This window comes from Cololabis saira, chromosome 6 (genome assembly GCF_033807715.1).
Source record: "Cololabis saira isolate AMF1-May2022 chromosome 6, fColSai1.1, whole genome shotgun sequence".
In the NCBI taxonomy this organism is placed as follows: domain Eukaryota; kingdom Metazoa; phylum Chordata; class Actinopteri; order Beloniformes; family Belonidae; genus Cololabis; species Cololabis saira.
In genome coordinates this window covers 42,875,240-42,901,878 of record NC_084592.1, presented here as the reverse complement: position 1 = coordinate 42,901,878, position 26,639 = coordinate 42,875,240, and the positions used below count along the sequence as shown (strand labels likewise).

Genomic DNA, 26,639 nt, shown 5'->3' with positions numbered 1-26,639 from the left:
GATGTTCAAGACTGCACTGTAAACTAATACAAGTAAATGGACTTATTTTCATAAAGCGTCTTTCTACAAAGAAATGTGCGTTTTACATCTCATTTATTCATTCACACACGCACTAATATACTTGGGAAACAGTTAGGCACCAAATATAATATATTTAATTTTCTCAGATGGCAAAAATAAGAACTTTATTGATCCCACATAGGAGTAATTCATGTTATATCAGCTATAGAGAACAAGGTAGTGCCGAAAAACAATATATATCCCCCCTCACAAAAATAAGAAAAATAGAGAAACATATTTTCTCATCAACAATTTAAAATTTTTCAAATAACAAAATAACATATTTGAACCATTTTTCAGACAATAAAATAACATTTGAACCATTTTTTGAGACAATAAAATGACACTTGAACTATTTTTCAGACAATACAATAACTGAAAAAATCAGAAAAATGGTTCAAATATGTTATTTTGTTACTTGAACATTTTTAAATATGTTCATGTAAAATATGTTTTGTTGATGAGAAAATATGTTTCTCTCTATTTTTCTTATTTTTATTTGGCTAGGGGGGATATATATTGTATATTGTACGGTATATTGGTACAAAAATAAGAAAAATAGAGAAACATATTTTCTCATCAACAAAACAAATTTTACATTTTTCAAATAACAAAATAACATATTTGAACAATTTTTCAGACAATAAAATAACATTTGAACCATTTTCCGACAATAAGATAACTGAAAAAATCTGAAAAATGTTTCAAATATGTTATTTTGTTACTTGAACATTTTTAAATTTGTTTATGTAAAATATATTTTGTTGATGAGAAAATATGTTTCTCTATTTTTCTTATTTTTGTGAGGGGGGATATATATTGTTTTTCGGCACTACCTTGTTCTCTATAGCTGATATAACATGAATTACTCCTTTATGAAAATAAGTCCATTTACTTGTATTAGTTTACAGAGCAGTCTTGCCACATCCAATATGGCGGCGACGTTGACGTATCGCAGCAGCGAGCAAAACCACTCGATGCGGCATCTTCGTATAAATGTATATGGGTCAGTGCTATGGCCGGTTGTCAAAGGTCAAAGTTCTTATAAGCGAGCTGTGCAGATGATCTCAGGCGCCATGGTCTGATCTTTTGTTTTCTCTTCATCCTCTGGCAGCGTAGACGAGGTCCTGGGCCGCCGGAAACTGTGAACCAGATGAGGACAAGCTGTTAAATCAGTTTGAGGCTGTCTTGTTTTTTTCTGTCCTCCTTTACATAGCATACACACAAGTTCTTGTTTACGTCTGTTTTAGAAGATGTTGGAATATGTCAGAATATTTCAATACAGGACTGTCTCAGAAAATTAGAATATTGTGATTTTCTGTAATGCAATTACAAAAACAAAAATGTCATACATTCTGGATTCATTACAAATCAACTGAAATATTGCAAGCCTTTTATTATTTTAATATTGCTGATCATGGCTTACAGCTTAAGAAAACTCAAATATCCTATCTCAAAAAATTAGAATATTCTGGGAATCTTAATCTTAAACTGTAAACCATAATCAGCAATATTAAAATAATAAAAGGCTTGCAATATTTCAGTTGATTTGTAATGAATCCAGAATGTATGACATTTTTGTTTTTTTAATTGCATTACAGAAAATAAAGAACTTTATCACAATATTCTAATTTTCTGAGACAGTCCTGTATGTTTCCTTTATAGATGCTAAAAAACATTTTTTATGTTTCGTTCTGCTACTATGCAAAGACTTTTTGTGCACTTGTGGTGATGCCATTTACAGTCATTTTAATCAGATTGTAGCTTCCTGACATAAAACTGTAAGTCAGACTTTAAGAGACACGAATGTGTCTGTAAATATAGTATAACCTTCATTATGCACCACTAGCAGCTAACCATGCTTTTCCTCCTTCCCTCATGGACAGTGTTTTCTTAAAGTGGGCACATTTTGGTATTCATAACTTGAAAAACCTGTATATTGATAATGTCTTTGCTTCTTTTCAGCAAGATATTTACAAGTCTGCAGCTTTGTTCATAACTCCTTCCCTAGCTTTCCTAATTTACCCTCTGACTCAGCTTTGGATAGTTTCCTGACACTAATCCCTACTCTTAAAGGCTCTATCTCATATATCTATAACCAAATTAATCCTTTACAGTCGGAGCCCCATGGCTTAATAAAGTCACTCTTTTTTTTTTCTTTTTATTAACATACAGTACAAACAACAACAAAAGACGACATCGAGTTACAATGATTTGTATCTAGGTGTGTGTGTGTGTGTGTGTGTGTGTGTGTGTGTGTGTGTGTGTGTGTGTGTGTGTGTGTGTAAATAATATATTGAAATTAAATAAATAAATATAAGGATTATATTTTATATAATAAATAAGTAATACATTAAGAATATTAATTTGAAAAATAAATAAATAAATAAACAAATAACTAATTATCATATAGAGTGATATAATATAGCACGATATAATATAAGTAATATATGTAATACTATAATAGCATATAATAATATAATAATATCCTAATATAACATAATACTTTTTATAATATAACAACATATAACAAAATGATATCACCATACTATAATATATAACAATATAATAATACTGTAGTTTAACATCCATCTAAAAGAAAAATGTATGCTTAACTCTGTAAATGTTTATACTGTAATTGTATACATCTGCAAAACCCAATAAAAAAAGTTGGAAATAAAAAATATATATACAGTATATATAGTATAACGTTGAGTGTGCAGGACAGCGATGTCCAGACTCACCAGTGAGCTTGTGGCATCTGCGGGATGGTGTCAGGGAGGAGCTGTCTGAAGGTCTCAGGCAGGAAGATGCAGAGCACGACACTCAGCAGCGACAGAGATCCCACAACGATCCACGGCAGGAGCTCATGGACTGTAGCTGCAGACGACACCAAGCACCGCGTCAGACTATACTATACTACTGTCATTTAGCAGACGCTTTTATCCAAAGCGACTTACATATGAGAGAACAACACAAGCACAAAAATCACATATTAGGGTCCAGCTGGATCAGAGCTGGTCAGACTGGTGAGAGTCCAGTTGGACACAGATGCTGCCACGCCAGTGCTAGAATATCTTTTTTTTTTTTTTAAATGAGAAAGCTACGTCAAGACACCATCTTGATGTAAGTGCATGCATCTTACTAGATGCAGAAGAGCTGGGTCTTTAGCTTGCTCTTAAAAGTAGGTCAAGACCTGCAGATCGGACGGATTTGGTAGGTCGTTCCACCATTGGGGAACAACGGAGGAGAAGAGTCTGATACTGATTTCACGCCATTTTGTGGGCGTCTTTCACTGGCTGAGCGGATCTGTCGAGAGGGAGTGTAGCTCTGAATCAAGTAGTGAAGGTGTTGAGGAGCCGTTTTGCGTAATTGTTTGGTAAGCCAGAAGCAGAGCTTTGAAGTTGATGCTGCAACTGGAAGCCAGTGCAGAGAGATTAGCAGCGGAGTGACATGAGCTCTCCTGGGTTGATTGAAAACCAGACGTGCTGCTGCATTCTGGATCATATGTAAAGGTTTAACATAGCATGCAGGGAGGCCGACCAACAAGGAATTACAGTAGTCAATACGTGACATGACCAGAGCCTGTGACTTTTCTACTTTAGTTTTAACCAGGCAACAATATTTAAGGGCTAGTACCCCAGAGTTCAACAACCACAACTGAGAAACATCTAGAACTAAAAAACGTAACCCTCAAAAGCCTAAAGTGAAAGAATATATGTGTATACACACATGTGTATGTGTGTGTGTGACCGACGAGGTATTAACGAATTGCAAAATGGAGATTAGGAGATTTTCCCGTCATTTAAAAATAAATCTTTTTGTAGATGTGAGCTTTTGGGTTTTCGTCATTAATATGTAATGCAGTGATGCGTAATATTGAAGTGGTGTTATAGCACAACATCTTATAAATGAGCAAAAACAGCTGGGAACTAGATTCTGATGATGTTTACATGACACTTTTGTGCAAAATGGACTATAAACATGTCTGTATAGGCATTTCCATCCCAGCTTTTATACATGCTTTATTTTATTTTATTTATTTATGTGAAGCGGATGGATTTGGTATGACGTCAGGTCAAACTAAACTGTTGCTATAGTAGCTGATTTATACCCGGCAGGGATGGAAGCCAGGCGTGGGGCAATGAGGAGAAGGCAAACAGTTTCCCACCATGGTGCGGGGTATGAGAATAATGGACATATTTTGAGTTTGTGGAGTGTGATACATTTTTTGGCTCAATATGCAAATAAATGGATTGGGATATCCAAAAAGAAAATAACTCACACGCATCAAACTTTTAAGACGAGCTTGTGAGAAGCAAACAGCGTGGCTGAGACTGGATGTGAGGACTGCAGGATTAAAGCTTGTTTCAAATAGGGAAGAAGGAGCCGGTGAGCGTGCATTTGTGAAATCGAATTGAGGTTGAACTGTGATTTATTAGAGAATCATGTGATTGAAGTACAAGGTAAAATGTCATAATTAAAAATGTAGGGCATTTTTTTTAAATAATTTCAAGTTAAAAGTAATTTAAAAAATGTGATTTGTGTATTTACAGGAATTAAGAGCAGAGGGTAAAGTTAATTGAGTAGAGCTTTAAAATGTGGTTAGCTTGTTTGGGGGTTTAAATATGGGGGGGATTTTTTCTAATTATTTTCAAGATTAATTTCTAGTATTTGCTTAATTCTGGTTTCTTGGGTTACATTTCCTTGAACTTCTGTTTGCTGTTTGTGTTTCAGGTTTTTCACCTGCTTTTTGGCCATTGACAACTTTCAAAATAGAATAAAGAAAAGGAAAGAATTGATTCCTGGTCACTGAGTGAATTCCAGTTCGTATCTCCTGAAGCCTTTTCAAGTGGGGGAAGCTACAGTTTAAATCCTCACAAAAGTGAGGGTCGCTTGACAATGATTAGTATTATTTTCTCCAGAAAAGTGACAAAAATCAAAAGGAAATGGATGGGTGAACTGATTAAATAAAGTCACACTGAGAACATACACTGATACAAATATTGTGCTTGATCTACTTAAAAAAAATAAGTCAACTTTTTGCATGAGATTATTATGTAGATGAAGATGTAAATCTTTGTATAAACTACTTAATGTTATGTATGTGAATAATACATTTTGCAAGTATAGTCAACCTAATTGTGTTAAGTTTACTTTATTTATCAAAATTAAGTTGACTTTAAAAAGAAAAGAAAATAACAAAAAAAGGAAAAAAAAGAAAAGGACAAAAAAAGAGAAAAAACAAAAAAAGAAAGAGAAAAAGGAAAAAAAAAAAGAATTAAGTTGACTTTACTTGCAAATGAATTTTGTACATACTAAAAATTGAGTAGTTTATACAAAGACTAGTCTTTCTTGATTTACATAAAAACCTCATGCGAAAAAGTTTCCTTAATTTTTTTTAAAGTAGATCAAGCAAGATATTTTTTACTGTGGTTTTTCTACTTAAACAAATATAGCAAGTTTGATCTAAACGTTGGTCAATCTGCCCAATAGATTAAAATTGTTAAAGGAAAGGTAAATACAACAAGATCATTTCTTGTTGTTTGTGTGTAAATGAAAAGATTACCTGGGATTAAATACACATCCTTCTCCTCTCCCTCCTTGGCCTGCTCCTCTTTGGACTGCTTCTTGTCCTCTTTGGCCCACTCCTCTGCCTGCTCCTCTCCCTCCTCGACCTGCTCCTCCCTCTCCTCGACCTGCTCCTCTCCCTCCTCGACCTGCTCCTCTCCCTCCTCGACCTGCTCCTCCCCCTCCTCGACCTGCTCCTCTCCCTCCTCGACCTGCTCCTCTCCCTCCTCGACCTGCTCCTCTCCCTCCTCGACCTGCTCCTCTCCCTCCTCGACCTGCTCCTCTCCCTCCTCGACCTGCTCCTCTCCCTCCTCGACCTGCTCCTCTCCCTCCTCGACCTGCTCCTCCCCCTCCTCGACCTGCTCCTCTCCCTCCTCGACCTGCTCCTCTCCCTCCTCGACCTGCTCCTCTCCCTCCTCGACCTGCTCCTCTCCCTGCATCACATGAGCTTCACAATGCATATTGGAGCAGAGTTATATGCAAAATGTGTTTTAGCATGGTAAAATGTGTTTAGAGTTTTGAGAAAAAGGGGATGGGTTTTGTGAACAGTGTCTACAGGTGAATTGTGTTTGTGGTTGTGGCAAAAGGGGGGTAGTTTTACTAAATGTGTTTAGGCAACTGGTCATTTGGTTTAGAGTACTGGGTTTTGTGTTTTGGCAATAGAGAAAAACTGTAAATACTGCTTGTTAAGGAAAAAAATGCACAATGTCTTGTTTTTTGAACAAATGCAGATTAAGTTCAAAACTAGATGTATTCATGTAAAGCAACAAACTAAATCACAGATTTAAATATGTTATATTTACATGCGCTTAGATTAGTTTTTCAGTGTAAAGCTACTCCCTGTTCCGTAGGTGGAGATCTCACCCAGTTCCAGCAGGTAGGTGGAAGCAGCAGAGCCCAGTCTGGAGAACATGGCACAGGAAGACATGGCCGTGTTTCTGATGACGGTAGGAAACAGCTCTCCAGTGTAGATGTACAACACCCCAGATCCAGCCATGACGCCAAATTTACCCAACAGCACCAGGGACAAGGTTATAGCTGGATGACCTGCATGGACGAGAGCTGCGTTAAACTCATGAGGAGGCAAAATAATCATTTTGATGCATTAAATTACTAACCATCCCTGTGGCTGCTGTCAGCAACATTTATATCCGTTGTTCAGTCACAGCTCAACAAACCATTGAACTAGAGGAGTTATTCTGCTCAATACTTAACTTTTCAAAGAATATCCTAGAAAAATAGCAGTATAGTTACGTTTCATGTAAAAAAAAAGTCTAAATTTTGCGAATAAATTCGAAATTTCGCCTTTTTTCTCAACATTTCGACTTTATTCACGAAATTTTGACTTTTTTCTCGAAATTATACTTCAACAATATTCTCGACATTTGGACTTTTTTCTCGACATTTAGACTTATTTCTTAAAATTTCGACTTTTTTTCTCAACATTTCGACTTTATTCAAGAAATTTTGACTTTTTTCTCAACATTTCAACTTTTTTCTCAACATTTCGACTTTTCTAAACATTTCGACTTTTTTCTCGACATTTCGACTTTTTGACTTTTTTCTCGAAATTATACTTCAACAATATTCTCGTCATTTTGACTTTTTTCTCGACATTTTGACTTTTTTCTTAAAATTTCAACTTTTTTCTCAACATTTCAACTTTTCTAAACATTTTGACTTTTTTCTCAACATTTCGACTTTTTTGTCGACATTTCGACTTTGGAACCCTTTAAAGAATTTTACCATCAACATGACTAGATAAACACTGATCATTTGTAGTTAAAGAAGGACATTTAAAAATTATGAATAAGGTCTATCCTGTGGCAGAATTTAAAAAAAAAAGATTTAAATTTGAGGTAGATCAATGTTCCTTCTGCAAAACGGATGAAGAAACACTGGATCATTTGTTTTATCAATGTCCTTTGTCTCATTGTTTCTGGACAGACATACACAATTGGATATCTCTTAAAATTAATAATGTTCCACCTTTTGAATTAAGTCTTATTATTTTCTTCATGGATGATTTGGAATTTTCTGTTTCTGATATTATTAATATAATTTTGTTACTGGGTAAGTACCATATTCATTGTGCCAAATGGAGAAATTGTAAACCCTCCTTCCGGGGTTTTATTAACGATTAAGATTTTTTTCACACGTCTCAAAAGAGTAGAAAACAAAAATGCAAATAAAATAAGTCTAGACATTGCTGGTTATTTGTTATTCTAATTTAATGATTCTTCTCCTTTTCTATGCTGCATTATGTGAATTTAAATGCTTAATTTATTTTGTTATTCATATGCACCTTTTAATTCTTAGAGCGCCTTTTTTGTTTTTTGTATTCCTTACAAGAGTCCCCATTTTTTCCTTTCTTTTCATATTACATTTTAATTGATATTTGTCTATTATCCTCTTTGAGTTTGTAATTTTCAGTAAAGTTTTGTTAAAAAAAAATCCTGATCATTTGTAATATAATATTTTAGAACACCATAATAATACTGTAATATTACAGGTTTTTATTTTCTATATCTTGTTTGTCAGTTTATGTGTAATAATAAATAGTCCCCGCTCCCACAAATAGGGGATAAATACTGAAGAGTATTAGGGCCAGGCAGGAGAAAAATAAAAATAATATTTTAGAGGAGGAAGATTTTTTTTTCATTATGCACTTCCAGAAAAAAGCTCGAAATGTCGAGAAAAAAGTCGAAATATCGAGATTAACGTTGAAATACAATTTCGAGAATAAAGTCGAAATTTTGTGAATAAAGTCGAAATTTCGAGAATAAAGTTGAAATACAATTTCGTGAATAAAGTCGAAATTGTACTTCAACATTATTCTCGACATTTCGACTTTTTTCTCGAAATTTCGACTTTATTCTCAAAATTGTACTTCAACATTAATCTCAACACTTCGACTTTTTTCTCGACATTTCGACTTTATTCTTGAAATTGTATTTCAACATTATTCTCGACATTTCGACTTTCGAAATCTCGAAGTGCATAATGAAAAAAAAAATCTTTCTCTAAAATATTATTTTTCTCCTGCCTGGCCCTAATACTCTTCCGTAGAAAAGTCCCCCCCATTTCAAACCTCCAGTGACGTCCCTAACTCTTCCTCACCGTTCACTGTGAGCTGCAGGAAGAGCAGCGCCAGCGCTCCCAGCAGGGAGAAGCTGATGAAGGAGAAGCGGCGAGGAAGTTTACACGCTGCCACCCAGCTGGCAATGTATGCTGGGAACTCAACAGCGGTGATGAGGAAGTAGTTGAGGAAGGGGTTTCCATCCAGGCTGGACATACTGAAGGACAATCCAAAGTAGCTGAGGTTCATAGAAAACCTGCAGAGAAGCGGGTACAAAATAACTGCATGTGCATTTACACAATGTACTCTAAGTACAACTTACTTCACTCAAGTCTTGTCATTAAAATTTTGAACACAGCTATTTTTTTACTCTATTACATTTTACAGTAAAAGAGAATAATACACTTCTTACTTAATCTATGTAAAAACGTTATAATTAATATTATAGGGCCAGGCAAGAGAAAAAAAATTTGAGAGTGGAAGATTTTTTTTTAATGGGCACTTCGAGAAAAAAGACGAAATGTCGAGAAAAAAGTCGAAATGTCGAGATTGTTGGAATACAATTTCGGGAAAAAAGTCGAAATTTCGTGAATAAAGTTGAAATTTCGCCTTTTTTCTCAACATTTCGACTTTTTTTTTCGACATTTCGACTTTATTCACGAAATTTTGACTTTTTTCTAGAAATTATACTTCAACAATATTCTCGACATTTCGACTTTATTCACGAAATTTTGACTTTTTTCTCAACATTTCGACTTTTCTAAACATTTCGTCTTTTTTCTCCACATTTCGACTTTTTTGTTGACATTTAGACTTTTTTCTTAAAATTTCAACTTTTTTCTCAACATTTCGACTTTTCTAAACATTTAGACTTTTTTCTCAACATTTAGACTTTTTTCTCGACATTTCGACTTTTTTCTCGAAATTGTACTTCAACATTAATCTAGACATTTCAACTTTTTTCTCGACATTTCAACTTTTTTCTCGACATTTCGACTTTTTTCTTGAAGTGCATAATTAAAAAAAGAATCTTCCTCCTCTAAAATATTATTTCTATTTTTCTCCTGCCTGGCCCTAATACTCTTCCGTATACTAGCTTCAGATTTCTTGCGAAAAGTCTCAGACTTCTAGATGTGGAAGTCACATTTCTGACGTCATTTAACTCGTCCAGTAAAATGTGAGTTATATTTCTAATTTCAGAAGATGCTGCGAGGCTTATTGTAAAGGCAAAAGGAAACAGACCCCCAAAAACTACTTGAGAATAATTCTAGAGCTAGCTGGAAACTAATTTTGTTCAGAGAGAGGGGTTGGAGTAACAACCATGGGCTCATAAAGTTGTAAATCATTGTTCAGACCAATTGACAGCGTAGGAGAAAGGATTCATGATAACCCTTCAGTGCAAAGTTAATGCAGAGGTGTGTGTTAAATCAACTTGATGACTTCCATAAATGGAAGGTAGAAGGTTTTCACTCACCAGATGAGCCACAGTGTGATGGTAACATGTCGAATGTTTACAGTCTTCAACAGATCAATGCAGCTGAGGGGCTCTGGTTTCTGGATTTCAACTTTTTCAGGCTGCAGAGACAAACACGTGTCTGTAAGTTAACAATAGTTCATGTTTAGTGTGCAGAACAAGGTTCAGGTTAGTGTCTCGTACAGTTTCAGAGGAGAAGATGACCAGCGGCGCCTCCACTCTGTTCTCCAGAGCTGCAGATCTCAGAACCATCTCGGCCTCGAGGAGACGACCGCGAGAAACCAGCCAGCGAGGAGACTCCGGGACCATCCTGGTGCAGACACAGTTATACAGGACTGTCTCAGAAAATTAGAATATTGTGATTTTCTGTAATGCAATTAAAAAAACAAAAATGTCATACATTCTGGATTCATTACAAATCAACTGAAATATTGCAAGCCTTTTATTATTTTAATATTGCTGTTCATGGCTTACAGCCTAAGAAAACTCAAATATCCTATCTCAAAAAATTTGAATATTCTGGGAATCTTAAGCTGTAAGCCATAATCAGCAATATTAAAATAATAAAAGGCTTGCAATATTTCAGTGGATTTGTAATGAACACACACACAGCACTTGGATCGCGGATCCACCAACATGCTGGAAACAGAGTAGGATTGAAGTAAACATAGCCCTACCCCTGAATCTTACATACATTCTTACATATAATAAGGCAAGTTTCAATAAGCTTATTTATAAAACACCCATACCTACTTTAATAACTGTTCAATACAGTGATATACTGGACTACATATGGAAATTAGCTTGTGGCTAACTCTGGTGCAGCCATCTTTTTAATGTACCTGCACATTGTCCTTTAAATAAATAAATAAAATAAATAAAAATAAATAAATATAATACTCAATTATAATACTCAATTATATGTATATATAAATCCAGTCAAAAACTAAACAAAAGAAAACAAAACAAACGTCCAGCATTTAGTTGTGCATAGTATTACATTATCATTACTTTACTATAATACTACAATATAATAGAGAACAATAGACAGCAATGTTATAACAATATACTTGAATAACTATATAAGAGTAGATATGCTGTATATACTGGTTCATATATTTACCTCCAATTATATACATAAAAATTACTATAAATCTACGACGGAGAAGTCCGAAGTGTTCACGACGGTTTAACGCAGAACCTTAAATCAGGCTTCAGGTCGTCTCACCACCAGAGGGGGAGACAGGCCAGTCCGGGCACCGCCATGGTCAGCGACAGGTGTCTCCAGCTCCGGACCAGGTAGGCGGCGCCGGGCATCAGCATCATCGCAAACGTGTAGGTGAAGGGCAGGAAGAGACTGCAGAACAGGACTCGGGTGGAACCCACCAAGATCTCTGAACCTGAGGAAGAAACGTTTGGAAGAAGTCAAGGATATGCTTTTTCCTTGTGTTTGAGTGTGGTTAGTTTTCTTCAAAAATGTAAAATGATGATGAAAAAAAGAATCAGCCATGTTAATGACTTTGTGTGGCTGAAACAGGAAGATGTCTTTATTAGTACAAATGTGACATCACTTTGTCCCCTTGTGAGATGGAGATCAGCATCAGTGAGTCCTGCAGCATGCGAAGAGGAGGAGAAACGTTGGATATCACAGTGACTCGTACCCAGTACAAATGCAACGATGTAGCAGGCGATCTGACCCACGCCCAGCAGGAAGAACAGCACCGTGAAGATGGGCCAGGACGGAGCCGAGGCCACGGTGATGCTGAAGACACTGAGAATGGCGATGGAACCAAACAGGACAGGCTTCCTCCCAAACCTGCAGGAAGGTTTAGACAGCAGTCACCACAGTTGCCAAACATTCTCCATTCCTCCTCCTTAAGATAGTCCTGAAGATACTGGTGGCAGCTAGAATGAGAGATATCCAAAACATGCTCATGAGCATGTACACTAGGGCTGGGGATCGATTCAAATGTCAAGAATTGATTCCATCCCAATTCCCAAAATTCTGAATGGATTAGCAAGATTTGATTTGATTCGATTCCGATATTGATTTGGGTTGTTGTTATTATAAATGTTTTTTCACCTGTTGCATGAATTATGTGACTGTAGTTATGCAACATATTAATACTAGTATTATATTGCGGTGATTGCAGAACCTGGTCAGACGGAGGAGGAGCCGGGTCCGGAGTCCCCACAGTACCCAGAACCTCCAAGCAACACAAGTTCCCCCTCCAAGCAGGAAATCAGAACATCGTCGGGTGAAGTGGCCTGCCGCCAACAGCAAGGAGTGGTCCAAGCTGGACGAGGATGTGGACAAGACCTTTGAAGCCATCTCGAGGGGCAATGCTGACCAGAAACTCCAAACCATGTGCTCTCATAATGAGTATAGGAGTTGAACGTTTTGGAGTGGAACAAAACCAAGGAGCAAGCAACCCAGCAAAGCTCAACCGGCGGGAAGTCAAGATAAGTCAGCTGAGACAAGAGCTGAAATCCTTGAGACACCAGTTCAAGGCAGCCAAAGAAGAGGAGAGACTTGCTCTAGCGGAACTCACTAACATCATAAGGAAGAAATTCATCATGTTGAGGAGGGCCGAGTGGCACCGAAGGAAGGGCAAAGAAAGGGCTCGGAAGCGAAGCGCCTTTATTGGCAACCCCTTTGCTTTCACTAAGAGGCTTCTGGGCCAGAAGCGAAGTGGCCACCTGGCTTGCCCTGTAGAAGAGATCAACCACCATCTCAACACCACCTTCAGTGACACTTCAAGAGATCAAGAGCTTGGCCCTTGCAAGACACTGGTGACACCTCCAGAACCAGCGACCGAATTCAACGTTGCTGAGCCCACCACCCTGGCAGAGGTAAAAGAAGCTGTCAAAGCTGCAAGATCTAGTTCGGTACCCGGCCCCAGTGGCGTACCCTACAGGGTCTACAAGCAGTGTCCAGGGATTCTCAGAGTCCTGTGGAAGATCTTAAAGGTGGTCTAGCGGAGAGGGAAAGTTGCCGCCCAGTGGAGGCACGCTGAAGGCATCTGGATCCCAGAAGGAAGAGAACTCCAGCAACATTGAGCAGTTTCGCATAATTTCACTGCTCAGCGTTGAGAGCAAGACTTTCTTTAAGATTGTGTCTCAACGACTAACAGAGTTCCTCCTGAATGAATGCATACATAGACACCTCTGTCCAGAAGGGGGGAGTTCCGGGAGTGCCTGGGTGCTTGGAGCATACAGGAGTGGTGACGCAGCTGATCCGGGAGGCAAGGGAATGCAAAGGAGACTTGGCAACCCTCTGGCTTGACTTAACCAACGCCTACGGATCTATCCCACATAAACTCGTCGAAACAGCACTGACGAAACATCACCTCCCTGACAAGATCTGCAACCTCATCATGGACTATTACAATGACTTCAGTGCAAGAGTCTCCTCAGGCCAAGTAACATCTGCCTGGTACCGCCTGGAGAAGGGCATAATCACCGGCTGTACTATCTCTGTGTCACTCTTCTCCTTGGCCATGAACATGATTGTTAAGTCGGCGGAGGTAGAATGCAGAGGGCCCAAATCAAGATCTGGGACCCGGCAGCCGCCCATAAGAGCCTTTATGGATGACTTAACAGTGATGACCACATCTGTGCCTTGGTGCAGGTGGCTCCTTCAGGGGCTTGAACAGCTCATCACATGGGCGAAGATGAGCTTCAAGCCAGCAAAGTCAAGGTCTCTGGTCCTGAAGAAAGGTAAAGTGGCCGATAAGTTCTACTTTAAATTGGGAGGGACCAAGATTCCAACAGCGACCGAAAAACCTGTCAAGAGCCTGGGTAAAATCTTTGACAGCTCCCTGAAGGATGCAGCAGCAGTACAGCAGACCAAGAGCAACTTGTCTTCTTGGCTCACAGCCATCGATATATCCGGTCTCCCAGGAAAGTTCCAGGCCTGGATGTACCAGCACGGAGTCCTGCCTAGAATACTCTGGCCCCTGTTAGTCTACGAGGTACCCGTGACAACGGTAGAGGCACTAGAGAAAACCATCAGCCAGTTTCTCAGGAGATGGCTGGGGCTCCCTCGGTCCTTAAGCAGCATTGCCCTTTATGGCCATTCCACTAAGCTGCACCTCCCGTTCAGTGGACTAACAGAGGAGTTCAAAATCACCCGCTCCAGAGAGGTGATGATGTACAGGGACTCAGCGGATGTCAAGGTGACCTCGGCGGGAATTCTGGTCAAGACCGGGAGAAAGTGGCAGGCTCAAGAAGCCGTTAGCAGAGCGGAGGCAAGGCTGAGGCATAAAACATTGGTTGGAACCGTGGTAATGGGGAGGGCAGGCCTTGGCAGCTTTCCCAAGCCACGCTACGACCACGCTCGTGGTAAGGAGAAGCGCCAACTGGTCCAAGAGGAGATACGTGCTGAGGTGGAGGAGGAACGCTGCAGCAAGATGGTCGGCATGTCCAAGCAAGGGGCGTGGACAAGGTGGGAGCATGCAGAACCTCGCAAACTCACCTGGGCAGAGCTCTGGAGAGCTGAACCTCTGCGCACAAAGTTTCTCATCCAATCAGTCTACGACGTCCTCCCAAGCCCGGCCAACCTGCACACCTGGGGCCTGGCAGATACGCCGGAGTGCAAGTTGTGCCAGAGGAGGGGCACCATGGAGCACATTTTGAGCTGCTGCCCAAAGGCGTTAGGAAAGGGAGCGGTATCGCTGGCGCCACGACCAAGTTCTAAAATCCTTGGCGGATTCAATCTGCACAGCGATACAGAACAGCAAGACCCAGGTCGCCCCGAAGCAGTCAAGTCAAACGTTTGTTAGAGTGGGGCAGAAGGCCAAACACCAGCCAAACTCCGCAGGAGGAGTCCTCACTTCCGCTCGTGACTGGCAGCTCCAAGTTGACCTGGGAAGGCAACTCAAGTTCCCAACTAACATAGCTACCACTTCACTCCGCCCAGATATGGTAATAACATCGGAGTCCACCAAGCAAGTGGTCCTGCTGGAGCTGACGGTCCCCTGGGAGGACCGGATTGAGGAGGCCGATGAGCGCAAGAGGGCCAAATACGCTGAGCTCACCACAGAGTGCCAGAGCAATGGCTGGACAGCCCGCTGCGAGCCAGTCGAAATCGGGTGCAGAGGTTTTGCTGGACATTCACTCCAGAGAGTGCTCAAACTCCTTGGAGTTAGAGGACTGCAGTTCAGGAGAGCCACCAAGAACATTCTCGAGGCCGCAGAAAAGGCCTTGCGGTGGCTGTGGATGCTTAGGGGGGATCCGTGGTGCGCTACTTGGACACAAGCCGGGGATTGATCACCCTCGGCTGGGTCGCCCGGGTGAGGGTGTATGATCGTTAAAGACCCGAAACACCCTGTGACCCCGGGTCAATCACTGATGACGTGTCCAAGTATCACCGTAAGGTGTATTCAAGTTCTATTGAGATTCAACAGCAAGTATTAGCAGCTAATGATGCTGTAAGGACCAATCACCTCCCAGAATGCTGATATAATATGGAGCCAAATCAAGGCCAAAAGTTTTGCTAATTTGAAAATAACATTTGAACCTGAAAATTCAAGTTTTGATCATGAACTTATTTTTTTACAGTTTCGATTTTTTTTTTCAGTATCAGATCTTTTTTTCAGTATCAGATTTTTTTTTCAGTTTCAGATCTTTTTATTTCAGTTTCAGATCTTTTTTTCAGTTTCTGAAAAAAAAAGATCTGATACTGAAAAAAAAAAAATTGAAACTGTAAAAAAATAAAATCAATATATCAAAATAAATAAATCTTTAGGCATACGAATTGATTTTTAGGAATTAATATGAGATTCGATTTAGAATTGGAAAATCGATTTTTTCCAACACAGGCCTAAATGTACACAATAAAAAGGTCTCATTGGATCCAAATAACAAATCTTTCAGCTTTTGGAAGAACACTCCCTTCTGCAAACTACTTCTGCTGGTATGAGAGACTGACAAGTACCGGTCAGAGATTTGTCCAGAGACAAAGCATCCACAAAGTCCACCGAGGAAGTAGAAGAAAGACGTCAGAGGCTGTTTCCACTGCTCGCTGCACACCAGGTCGAACTGGGGGACAGAAGATGAAGCAAAGTTGAGAATTCAACCTGAAAAAAACATAACAAGGAGAAGGCAGTGAAGAAATCCATCTCTTTTTTTTGCTCAGTTGTTTTTAACCTCCTGGTCCTTTCTGAGCTCGGACCCCTCTTGTTCTACAGTTAAATCTTTGGGGTGCTCTCAGTACATTTTCTGTACCTGTATTGATACATGTTCCCTGCCATTGGTTGAATGAAAAAGCGGCAGTGCTACATAAAATACTTTACCTTGTCCATGTTCTGGTATGGTCAATTTTTTAATCTATGAAATTGATGCCCTTCTATACAAAAAAAGATGCCATGTAAGATGCAAAGATTTTAGTTTGGAAACTGAAAAGCACAGAACACCAAAGTTGTATTGGCTCCTTTTGTGAAGTTACCTCAAAATGACAAAAAAAATGTTTCTATCTTGTTTGCACATTAAGGATCAATTCAATTTTATTTATATTACAATACAAAAACAAAAACAAAAAAAAACACTGGGTTTGTATGTGTACAGTATGTATGTGTATGCATATATATATATATATATATATATATATATATATATATATATATATATATATATATATATATATATATATATATATATATATATATATTGTCAGCATTCAGCTGCTGCATGTTGTATCTTCTGGAGGATATTCGTGTGAATTACTGGGACATCCTGCTAATAACAACACATTACAATAATCTGGTCTAGAAGATACAAACGCCTGAATTAGTGTTTCAGCATCACTCTGGGAGGATGTTCCTGATCTCTGATATTACGGAGATGGAAAAACGCTGTTTTACAAACCTGATTAATCTGCGGTTCAAAGCAGCACAATGTAACTTTCAACTTTTGTTGAGTTTGGCGGCTCCTTTGGACAAAAGCGGTAGTGCTTTACCAGAAAGAACACTACGTTTCCCATGAGCACCAGCGCGTACTGCTGGAAAGATCCTGTCCCCGTCGCGTGCATTTGTTTTGATACTGAATGAACGGGACGGACTTTCAAAACTACTTTTCTGTTTCACCAAGTGCGACGCGCTACGTCCGGCCGGAGAAGCCCCACCCTGTCTGGTGAAAAGATGCGGCCTGCTCACTCCTCAGGTTAAGGAGACCTGAGCTCAGTGCAGGGCCTCCCGGGGTTGGTAGAGGGAGCAATGCCCAGGACTGTCACTTAGGTAGGAGCACTGGGTGATAAAAAATGGGGGAAAAAAAACGGGATAAAAATATAAAAAAAAAAAAAAAGAATGCAAACACAAAAAAACGTATTTTTTCTGTAAAATAAAAAAGGAATTTAACACCCTGCTGTTGACGTATGCAGAACACTTCCAAGAGATCCAGTAATTTCCAGTCTGTCACAACAGGTTCCTGCAGGTTTTAAGGCAAGTCAATCAGTTTAAAGTTATTGATGATTAAAGACTGTGTGCTTGTTGAACATGTCGACTAAACAGTAACACGAAGCAAGTAGAAGCTCACTTTACTGTGACACTAAAACACCCCCAGTGATGTCATTCTTTATTCCACATTAACCATAAAATACCTCAGTGACTACAGTAGACGGGTAGTACTCTGTACTGTAGCTCCATCCATCTTTACATTCCTCCAGCTTTAGACCCGGTCCCGGTGCTGAGTGGTTCTGGATCCAGTCTGGGTCGGGGGTCGGACCCAGAGCCGAGAGGTTCTTCACCGCGTCCAGCTCGTACCGGCTACAGCTGCTTCTCTCCAGCCGCCCGACCTCCTGCTGACCAGGAAACCACGTCATTATGATGTCCACGTGTAGCAGCTGGTTATAGTCAATTATTGAATCGTGCTAGTTGCAAAATACACTTATGTAAATGTACTTGTGGCGGCGTGCAGGATTGGGGCATGGTCTGCAGGGGAGAGAGGGAGTGCGGGGGAGTGGCGCACAGGTGACGCGGCTGGAACAGCTGATGGTGCACATGTGTGTCTAATCACTCTCTGTGTATTTCAGTAGTGTGCGGGCCCTGGAGACGGAGGAGGACGGAAGCAGAGCGGAGCTCGACTGCAGCTCTGCTGAAGGTGCTGGTGCACGTGTGCCTCTGAACGTGAATAAAAAACGTTTTCTGCACAAATTCCTGTGTCCGCTGTCCTGTCTGTGTAGCTATGGGGTAAATCCACAAAAGGATTGCGCGGCTTTTGCGGCCGCTAAACCGGTGCAAATGACACAAAAAGAGAGCGTCTAATTCACAAAGCACCCGCAAAGGGCGAATTGCACCACAAACTGCGCTGCCAAGCAAATAGTGGCATGGTGCAGGTCTGTGCCATTTGCATGCATGTAAATTAGGTAATATTCATACATTCGGCGCAAAATTGCCCCCTTTCTATGCAAATAAGCCTCATTGCAAAAACCGTCTAATTCACAAAGGCCAGCGCTATTTGCCACACGCAAAAATAGTGGAGCAAATACCGTCTTTTCGAAGCGTATTAACTGCGCGCAAACTCACTCCTCACTCCCCATCTCTCTGTTTCTCCCTCTCTTCAATGTCATTCAAGCCTGTGTGATACTGAATGATATTAAGGGTGAAATCTATAGTCAGACATGACTGTAGACAATCAGATCAAGTGAGGTTGTGGACTTATCTCGGATTTAACAATAAAAATAACAGGAGCTCAGGATTCATCCATAAAGGGGCTGCTTTATTACAAACAATTCCACCATATAAACATATAAATCTAGAATGTGTGTGTTTAACAGCTTAATAATGTCATCACATATCACAACATATATCAGACTTATAATAAAATAGCGCTGATCGTGTCCCTGTGAAGCTCAGCATCAGTCAGGACTCTCAGCTGCTGCTGCAGATGCAGCAGCTGGATGGGTGGGCTGCCACCCGTCCCTTGAAATACGGAATTGTTACGTAATTGGGAATTAGAATTCATATAAAACAGTTTATTCCGTATTTCACAATCGTCCCATGCACGTCTGTCACATACGCACACACTAGTTAAGCCTAATTATGCCTAAATAATGGTCCGCGTTAAATCGACGCAGAGCCTACGCCGTAGGGTACGCGGCGACGTGCACTATACGGTGCGCCAGCCGCGTAACCTCCGCCGTATGCTCTGCGTCGATTTAACGCGGAACCATAAATCATCCTTGAGCAGCACGGAGGGAGGAGGGAGGAGGGGGAGCGGGCTCCCGTCCCGTCTTCGCACAGTGTCTTGATGATTTGTAATACAGGCTGAGCCTACCGTTAGTATGAGTTTGAAAAGTGAGGGGGGACATGCCCCCCATGTTCCCAGTGGAAATTGCGCCCTTGCGCCTCATGGCGTTTTATTTTCACTCGCTTTATTTTTTATTTCTGCAGTTTTCATTATGGACCAATCTGTGTGCTGAAATATGGAGAACACTGGAAACAGCTCCGCTCACTTACTCAGACAAGGGCAAATTGCACTCAGTCGCAAAACTTTATGGGCGTGTTTGCGCCGGCATAAAATTAGAGCAAAATCTTTTGTGAATAGGACCTTAAAGCGGGGCAAATTGCGGGCGCAAATTCGGCGCAATTCACAGCGCTATTTGCGGGCGCAATCTGTTCTTTGTGGATTTACCCCTATGTGTGCATATGTGTACATGTATGAATATATATAAATGTGTATGTGTGCGTGAGTGAGTGTGTGTGTATACTGTATATGTCTATGTGGCTATGTGTATATATGTGTGTGGGTATGGGAGTGTGGCGGGCGGGGCCCCCACGACACGGGAAGAAGCAGCCAGGGATCCCGCGGCGGCAGACCGTGGCCCAGGCAATCCCCGGCCACCCGGTCCGGGCCGGACACGCGGCCAGAAGGCCCTCACCCTTCAGGCCAACGACCCCCACCCGGCAGGGGGCCAGCCTGCCCGGAGAGACAGAACCGCCCCGGCCGCCGACACGGGCAGGTGCAACCGCCCCCACGAAAGTGGCCCTCCAAGACCAGAGGGGTGCCCCGCCGCGGAGGCAGCGGGGGGGACCGGAGACGGGCCCAGAGAGAGGGAACCCCCTAACAGGGCGACACCCCCGCGGGCCTGACAACGGAGGGCCCCAGACCCAGGCATCCCATTCATTCATCCATTCATCTATCCCATATCTATAACAATAATAACAATATAATATACTAAACACAATAATGATGATAACAAAAATATTGATAATAATATAATAATAATATTAATAACCGTCTTTGTATAGCATAATATTAATAAATTATTAAATTTTGTTGTCCTGCTAATGGAGGCCCAAATCCTCCATGGCAGGACCCTTCCACACCGCATTCTCACCGACAAAGATGCACAATCACGCACCATTTCCCCCTCCCTGGGGGGGTCCAGCATCCCCAGAAGGCACCCCAGGCTGCGCGGCGAGCGCCGCCAGGCCCGGGCATCGCGACCCACCTATCCCAGGCCGGCGAGGGAACGCGAGTGATGTGGGCCCCCCTCCCGCCCCTGGTGTTGAGTGCATGTGATTAATACCATAAAAACATGGAGGGTATCAAGTTGACAATGATCCCCCCCCTCCAGAACTAGGTGTCCTTGTTAAATGTATTTATTAAATGTTGAATGTGCAGTGTCGACAGTGTTGTTAAAACCGTGAGGCGGGGAGTACCGGGCCACGCGGGACAATGCCCCCCACGCCCCTGCCTATGTGCGTATGAATTGTGTAGGGGGGAAGGAGGGGGAGCGGAGGCCGAAGCCAGGAGGCAGGACCAGCAGAGCCGGCCCTGGAAGGACGCCCACGCTCCCCCACCGGCCACCGGCCAGGGCCCCACTGTACCTCCACGGGCGCCCCCGGCGCCGCCGAAGCCCCCAGACGGAGGGGGAAACGGTCCAACATCCCTCCATTCATACTGACAACATAAGACATTGACACCTGAGAATGGCTCCACCCCGCTGCCGCGCCCGCCTGTGCAGCCCCCGGCCAGGGGAAGCCCGATCCCCGGACCCGGCCCCACCGCCCCTCGTGGCCACCCCGGTGGACACCCCAAAGGTCATGGAGTCCCCACAGACGCAGGGGCACGCGGCCCCCGCCCAGCGACGGAGGACCAAGGCAGCAATGCCCCCCCAGCGCAGACAGCCACCCCCCACCCAGGCAGGGCCGGGCCTTTCGAGCGGGACCCCCATGCCCACAGCCCAGCCCCCCCCAGGAACACCAGAGCCACAGCCCCCTGCATAGGCCCCCCCCAGCCAGGGACAGGGCCAAACAGCCCCACCCACCGCCCCCCAGGGGCCACCAGAGGCCCGCACCCCAGCCCCCCCAAGCCGACCCCCAACCCCAAGGGCTACGAGATCAACACCCCACCCCCCCACCCCCACTAGGTAATGAAGCCAATAATCGGGGACCAGAGAGAATGCAATTTAGCCGAATGTTGTTCAGTGGAGGCAGACATTATCTCACTACTGATATGATCTGACAAAAGATTCCTAAAGTGCATAAAGTGGACTTTTGTTTCCAATTCACTAGAATGGTTTTCTTTGCGATACATAAGGCAGTGAGAACCAGGTGTAACCAGTTAGGTTCCATTTGAATGTCTCCCAGGTGACCTAATATACATATCGTGGGGCACACTGGAATTCTGTAGTTAATCCATGTGGATAAATCCTCACAAATGAATGAATAGTCTTTATTTCGGTCTTAAGCCTTGTACAAGTTATTTTACAAAACAAAAGGAAAAAAGTAAAATAAACATTGCTTTTGCCGAAAAGGTGTAGCTGAAGCCGTAGCTTATACCCTTTTTATCTTGTGATCAGCTTAAATCTGAAACATTAGCATTAATCCGTGAAAACAAACAATGCATAAAGAAGACAAAAATAAACAAGACAAAATATAAAATTGACGTTTCACATTCTAGAATGTTTTTGATAATATACTTTATAGTTAGTGTTTTATATTTATTTACAATATTTTCTTTAAACATTTTCTTGAACTTGTAGATAGAACTGCACATTTTTAGGTCGTTGTCACAACTATTCCATATTTCTCTTCCCTTAATTGATGTACATCTCTTTTTAATATTTGTTCTTACTGTCGTCATCTCAAACATGAGTTTCCCCCTCAGGTAACTGAGGCTAACTTCTATAAACAGTCAGGATGTTTGACAGAAAATTGAATTTGAGAAATAAACTTGGCTTCAATCCGTGTAAAAAATAAAATAATAATAATACAAACAGATGATGAAAAGCACGCTGCAAAAACTCAAAATATTACCAGGAATATTTGTCTTATTTCTAGTTAAAATGCCTCATTTTTAGTCAAAAAATCTCATTACACTTAAAACAAGAGTCATTACCAGAAAAATAACTTGTTATTTGACAATTTTCACCTGTTTCAAGTACATTTTCACTTGAAATAAGTAGAAAAATCTGCCAGTGGGACAAGATTTATTTACTTATTTATTAATTTACAAGCAAAAAAATCTTGTTCCACTGGCAGATTTTTCTACTTATTTTACGTGAAAATCTACTTGAAACAGGTGAAAATTGTTGTTTTTTTCAGTGATGAGTCTTGTTTTAAGTGTAATGAGATTTTTTTTTACTAAAAATGAGACATTTTAACTAGAAATAAGACAAATATTCTTGTTAAGATTTTGAGTTTTTGCAGTGCAGCCGTCATGCTGGAGGATCATTTGTTAAGAATCCAGACTCATTCACGGCTCCGGTTCTGACCTGTACGGGGATGCTGGCCTGGATCCAGCCCTGGCTCAGGTTGCTGTGGGCAGGGATGTGGCAGTGGTGCGAGGGGGTGGCCAGCAGGAAGATGACCGACATCAGGTTGTATCCACACGGTACGCAGCTGAGGCACAGGAGGAAGAAGATTCTCCGCTGGAACGGGCCCCAGATCCCCAGAAACAACACCGCTTCTTCATAATCCTGCATTTCACTGGACCTAAATCTTTTTAGGTCCACTCTTCTTTTACTTGAGGTTACAGAAAAACACTTGGATCTACTTTTATTATTGCAAAAGAATGTTGGACAGTTGCACTGGCTAAAAAAAATACCTGTCGGAAAATGGTAAATACGCTTTGAACTACAAAATGCTTAGAGAAAGTTACTGTTACTGTATTATTTATACAATATGTACAAAAAGCACTATTACTGGTGAAGCAAAAGCAATGGTGCACCTCAGTCACAATGCAACCAGTTTTAAAACAACAGGTTTTCTCATCTAAAATAAGGATAAATGTCTCCCTGTGCATAGAGAGGAAAAGAGATCTGTTTGCAACAGTCGGAGCGTCTGCAGCTCAGCGCCTCCTATATCCCGACCGGGACCACAGAACTCCACCTCTGGTCCTCCCTCCGTCAGCCTCCTCCAGACAAATCTGGGTTCAAAATGAAACTACAAACGGTGGCAATGTTGCAGGAACAAAACACTGTGGCAGTTTCACAGTGAGTGAGTCCAAGGTCTGAGCTGCCAACAATAACCAACAATAACCTGAGACGGAAGGACAGTCTTACTGTAACTGAACAGAACCTGTTCATGTCTGAGAGATCTGACGCGACAGTGACTGCGTTTCCATGCATCAATAACCCTTTTAAAACACGAATATTGGCAATAACCCAAATTTGCACGGCCATGTAAACACCAATAACCCCTTTGAATAACCCGAATTTGCTCATATTCGGGTTTTTAAAAACCCGAACATGACCCCTGGGTTACTCCTTTTAAAACCCGAATATTTGGTCATGTAAACGCCAAACGGGATATCCCCGTATTATTCTGACCCCTTTAGTGTTTGTCTCCATTACATTGTTTAACTCACAATTTATTTTGGTTAAAATTGCCTTTATTTCTTTTTAAGTTGGAGGACCCCCTGCAGTACCTTCGCGGTAAGTCACACAGTAAGTCGTGTCACTAGTGATAGAAACAGCACATCAAAGACATGTTCAGGAATATTTGGTCATGATTTAACTCCACTAAGCTGATCCAGAATGCAGCAGCACGAGTGCTGACAGGAATCAGCAGGAGAGACCACGTCTCTCCAGTGTTAGCGTCGCTCCATTGGCTACCTGTAAAATTCAGAATTCAATTTAAAATTGTATTACTTGCATATAAAGCCCAAAACGGCTTAGCTCCGCAGTATTTACAAGACCTGATAGTGCCTTATGTTCCTGGCAGAGCTCTCCGTTCTCGGAGTGCAGGTTTACTCGTAGTTCCTAGAGTATCTAAATGTAGATTTGGAGGGCGGGCGTTCTGCTATCAGGCACCATTACTATGGAACCAACTTCCAATCTGGGTTAAGGAGGCTGACACCACCTCCACCTTTAAAACTAAACTTAAAACATTTCTGTTTAGTAAAGCCTATGCTGCAGGGGGGCACCGACATGATCCGCTGGGCGGTGCCTCTCACCTTTCTTCTCCTCTCCTTTTCCCTGCCTCTCTTCTCCATTACCATTTTTATTTCTTATAAATATCTCATAGCTAGCATTTTTGTCCATTGTTCCTGTAGTATCTTGTGCCGGCCCCCCTTTTTTCTCTTTTGTGCATGTTTGCAGGCTGGAGCCTCGGGAGCTGCGTTCTGGCCTGTGTTCCCGGCCCCCCCCCATCCCCGGTCATCCCTTTGCTGCTTCCACCTGCCTACGTGGATGTCTGCTGTTGCTGCTTCCGCCTGCCTGCACCCCCCCCCCCCCCTCTGGTCATCCCGCTGCTGCTTCCACCTGCCTGCTGTGCTGCCGACGTCCCCGACTCCCCCAGTCTGGCCTTCGGCAGGAGGGTCCCCCCTTATGATCCTGGTCCTGCTCAAGGTTTCTTCCCTCCTAAAGGGGAGTTATTCCTTGCCACTGTTTGGCTTAAGGCTTTTCTCCCACTAGGGGAGTTTTTACCTGCCATTGTTTATGTAATAATTGCTCGGGGGTTTATGTTTATGTTTATGTTCATGTTCTGGATCTCTGGAAAGCGTCTAGAGACAACATCTGTTGTATTAGACGCTATATAAATAAAATTGAATTGAATTGAATTGAAACTAAAGCATCAAAAACTGTCAAAGCCGCCAGTGATCTAAATGTGTTAAAGAGCTGAAACAAAGTCAAAGTGAAACAGAACAAATGTTATTCTTTGTTAAAATGTTTCAATCACATCCGACTGTTGTTTCAATTTTAATTTGCTGCTCTGTCTGGTGATTTCAAGCTGCTTTATCATGATAAAATATTTGTCATGTTAATATAAAACATGTGTTTATAGGAACATTTTAATGTAATTTTTAAAACTTTTGTAAACTATGTTAAGATTGCATAGCAATTTTTCATGAAAACTGCAGGATGTGACAGAAAGGCAGCAGATGTTGAAATGAGATTTTCTTCATTTTCTTTTTTACTTTTATTTTAAGGTAGACTGAGGGATTTCCTTAGAAATCTGAACCGGAAACTAAATTACTGACGTCCACCTGGACTCACCTGGAGGAAGGAATACATGCAGGCTTTAGAGCCATGATGTTTTAATATGTGACTACAATAGTTTGACACTTGCCTACTGAAGAAAACAAGATCTTCCTGAAAAACATTTGCATGACACGTCCTCTCAATAGCTGCTTTTATCTAAAAGCAAAATATTCAAGCTTCACAGGAGCCACATTTCTGTCATTTGGACGGCAAAGCCCCAACAACCCACCAGGCATGCTGATTGGATTTTTGATTTGATTTGAAGATTTTATTTCGAACATGCATGATAAAAAAAGAGTACAAAAAAGTAAAAAAAAAAAAACAGAATACATATACATATATATACATATACATATATATACATATACATATATATATATATATATATATATATATATATATATATATATATATATATATATATATATATATATATATATATATATATATATATATATATACATATACAGCACTTGGGCAGACCTCACGGATTACTTATAAAACACCCATAATATTACAATATACAGTAATAGAGAACAATAGACAGCAATAATAACTATACAGGACTGTCTCAGAAAATTTGAATATTGTGATAAAGTCCTTCATTTTCTTTAATGCAATTAAAAAAACTAAAATGTCATACATTCTGGATTCATTACAAATCAACTGAAATATTGCAAGCCTTTTATTATTTTATATTGCTGATTATGGCTTACAGTTTAAGATTAAGATTCCCAGAATATTCTAATTTTTTGAGATAGGATATTTGAGTTTTCTTAAACTGTAAGCCATGATCAGCAATATTAAAATTATAAAAGGCTTGCAATATTTCAGTTGATTTGTAATGAATCCAGAATGTATGACATTTTTGTTTTTGTAATTGCATTACAGAAAATCCCAATATTCTAATTTTCTGAGACAGTCCTGTAAATCTCTATATCTACATATATTAATAAATGTACATATCTACATGTTTATTCACATCTGTATTTTGAATAGAATGTTTCTTTGTATTTTTTATTTTAAAT

The 26,639-nt window shown here is 41.0% G+C and overlaps 1 protein-coding gene across 1 annotated transcript; it reads right to left on the bottom strand.

The window, feature by feature from the left end:
* Window positions 1-1,066: 1,066 nt before the first annotated feature.
* Window positions 1,067-23,441, bottom strand: LOC133446566 (solute carrier family 22 member 4-like). The gene is made up of 11 exons (XM_061724619.1): window positions 22,903-23,441; window positions 17,782-17,979; window positions 16,123-16,226; window positions 11,846-12,000; window positions 11,413-11,584; window positions 10,368-10,494; window positions 10,185-10,285; window positions 8,752-8,966; window positions 6,496-6,678; window positions 2,805-2,940; window positions 1,067-1,202 (listed from the first exon to the last, which is right to left on the bottom strand). Exons 1-11 carry the CDS (start codon window positions 23,110-23,112, stop codon window positions 1,103-1,105), a joined length of 1,701 nt encoding a protein of 566 aa, XP_061580603.1. The 5' UTR covers window positions 23,113-23,441; the 3' UTR covers window positions 1,067-1,102.
* Window positions 23,442-26,639: the final 3,198 nt, after the last annotated feature.

Bases quoted from the DNA above. Each gene is read 5' to 3' on its own strand.
- LOC133446566 (XM_061724619.1), bottom strand. From the start codon at position 23,112: ATGCAGGATTATGAAGAAGCGGTGTTGTTTCTGGGGATCTGGGGCCCG. The intron at 12,001-16,122 runs GTACTTGTCAGT...ACCTTCCTGCAG, and splicing joins TCTGGACAAATCTCTGACCG to GTTTGGGAGGAAGCCTGTCC. The intron at 10,286-10,367 runs GTACGAGACACT...TTGTCTCTGCAG, and splicing joins TCATCTTCTCCTCTGAAACT to CCTGAAAAAGTTGAAATCCA.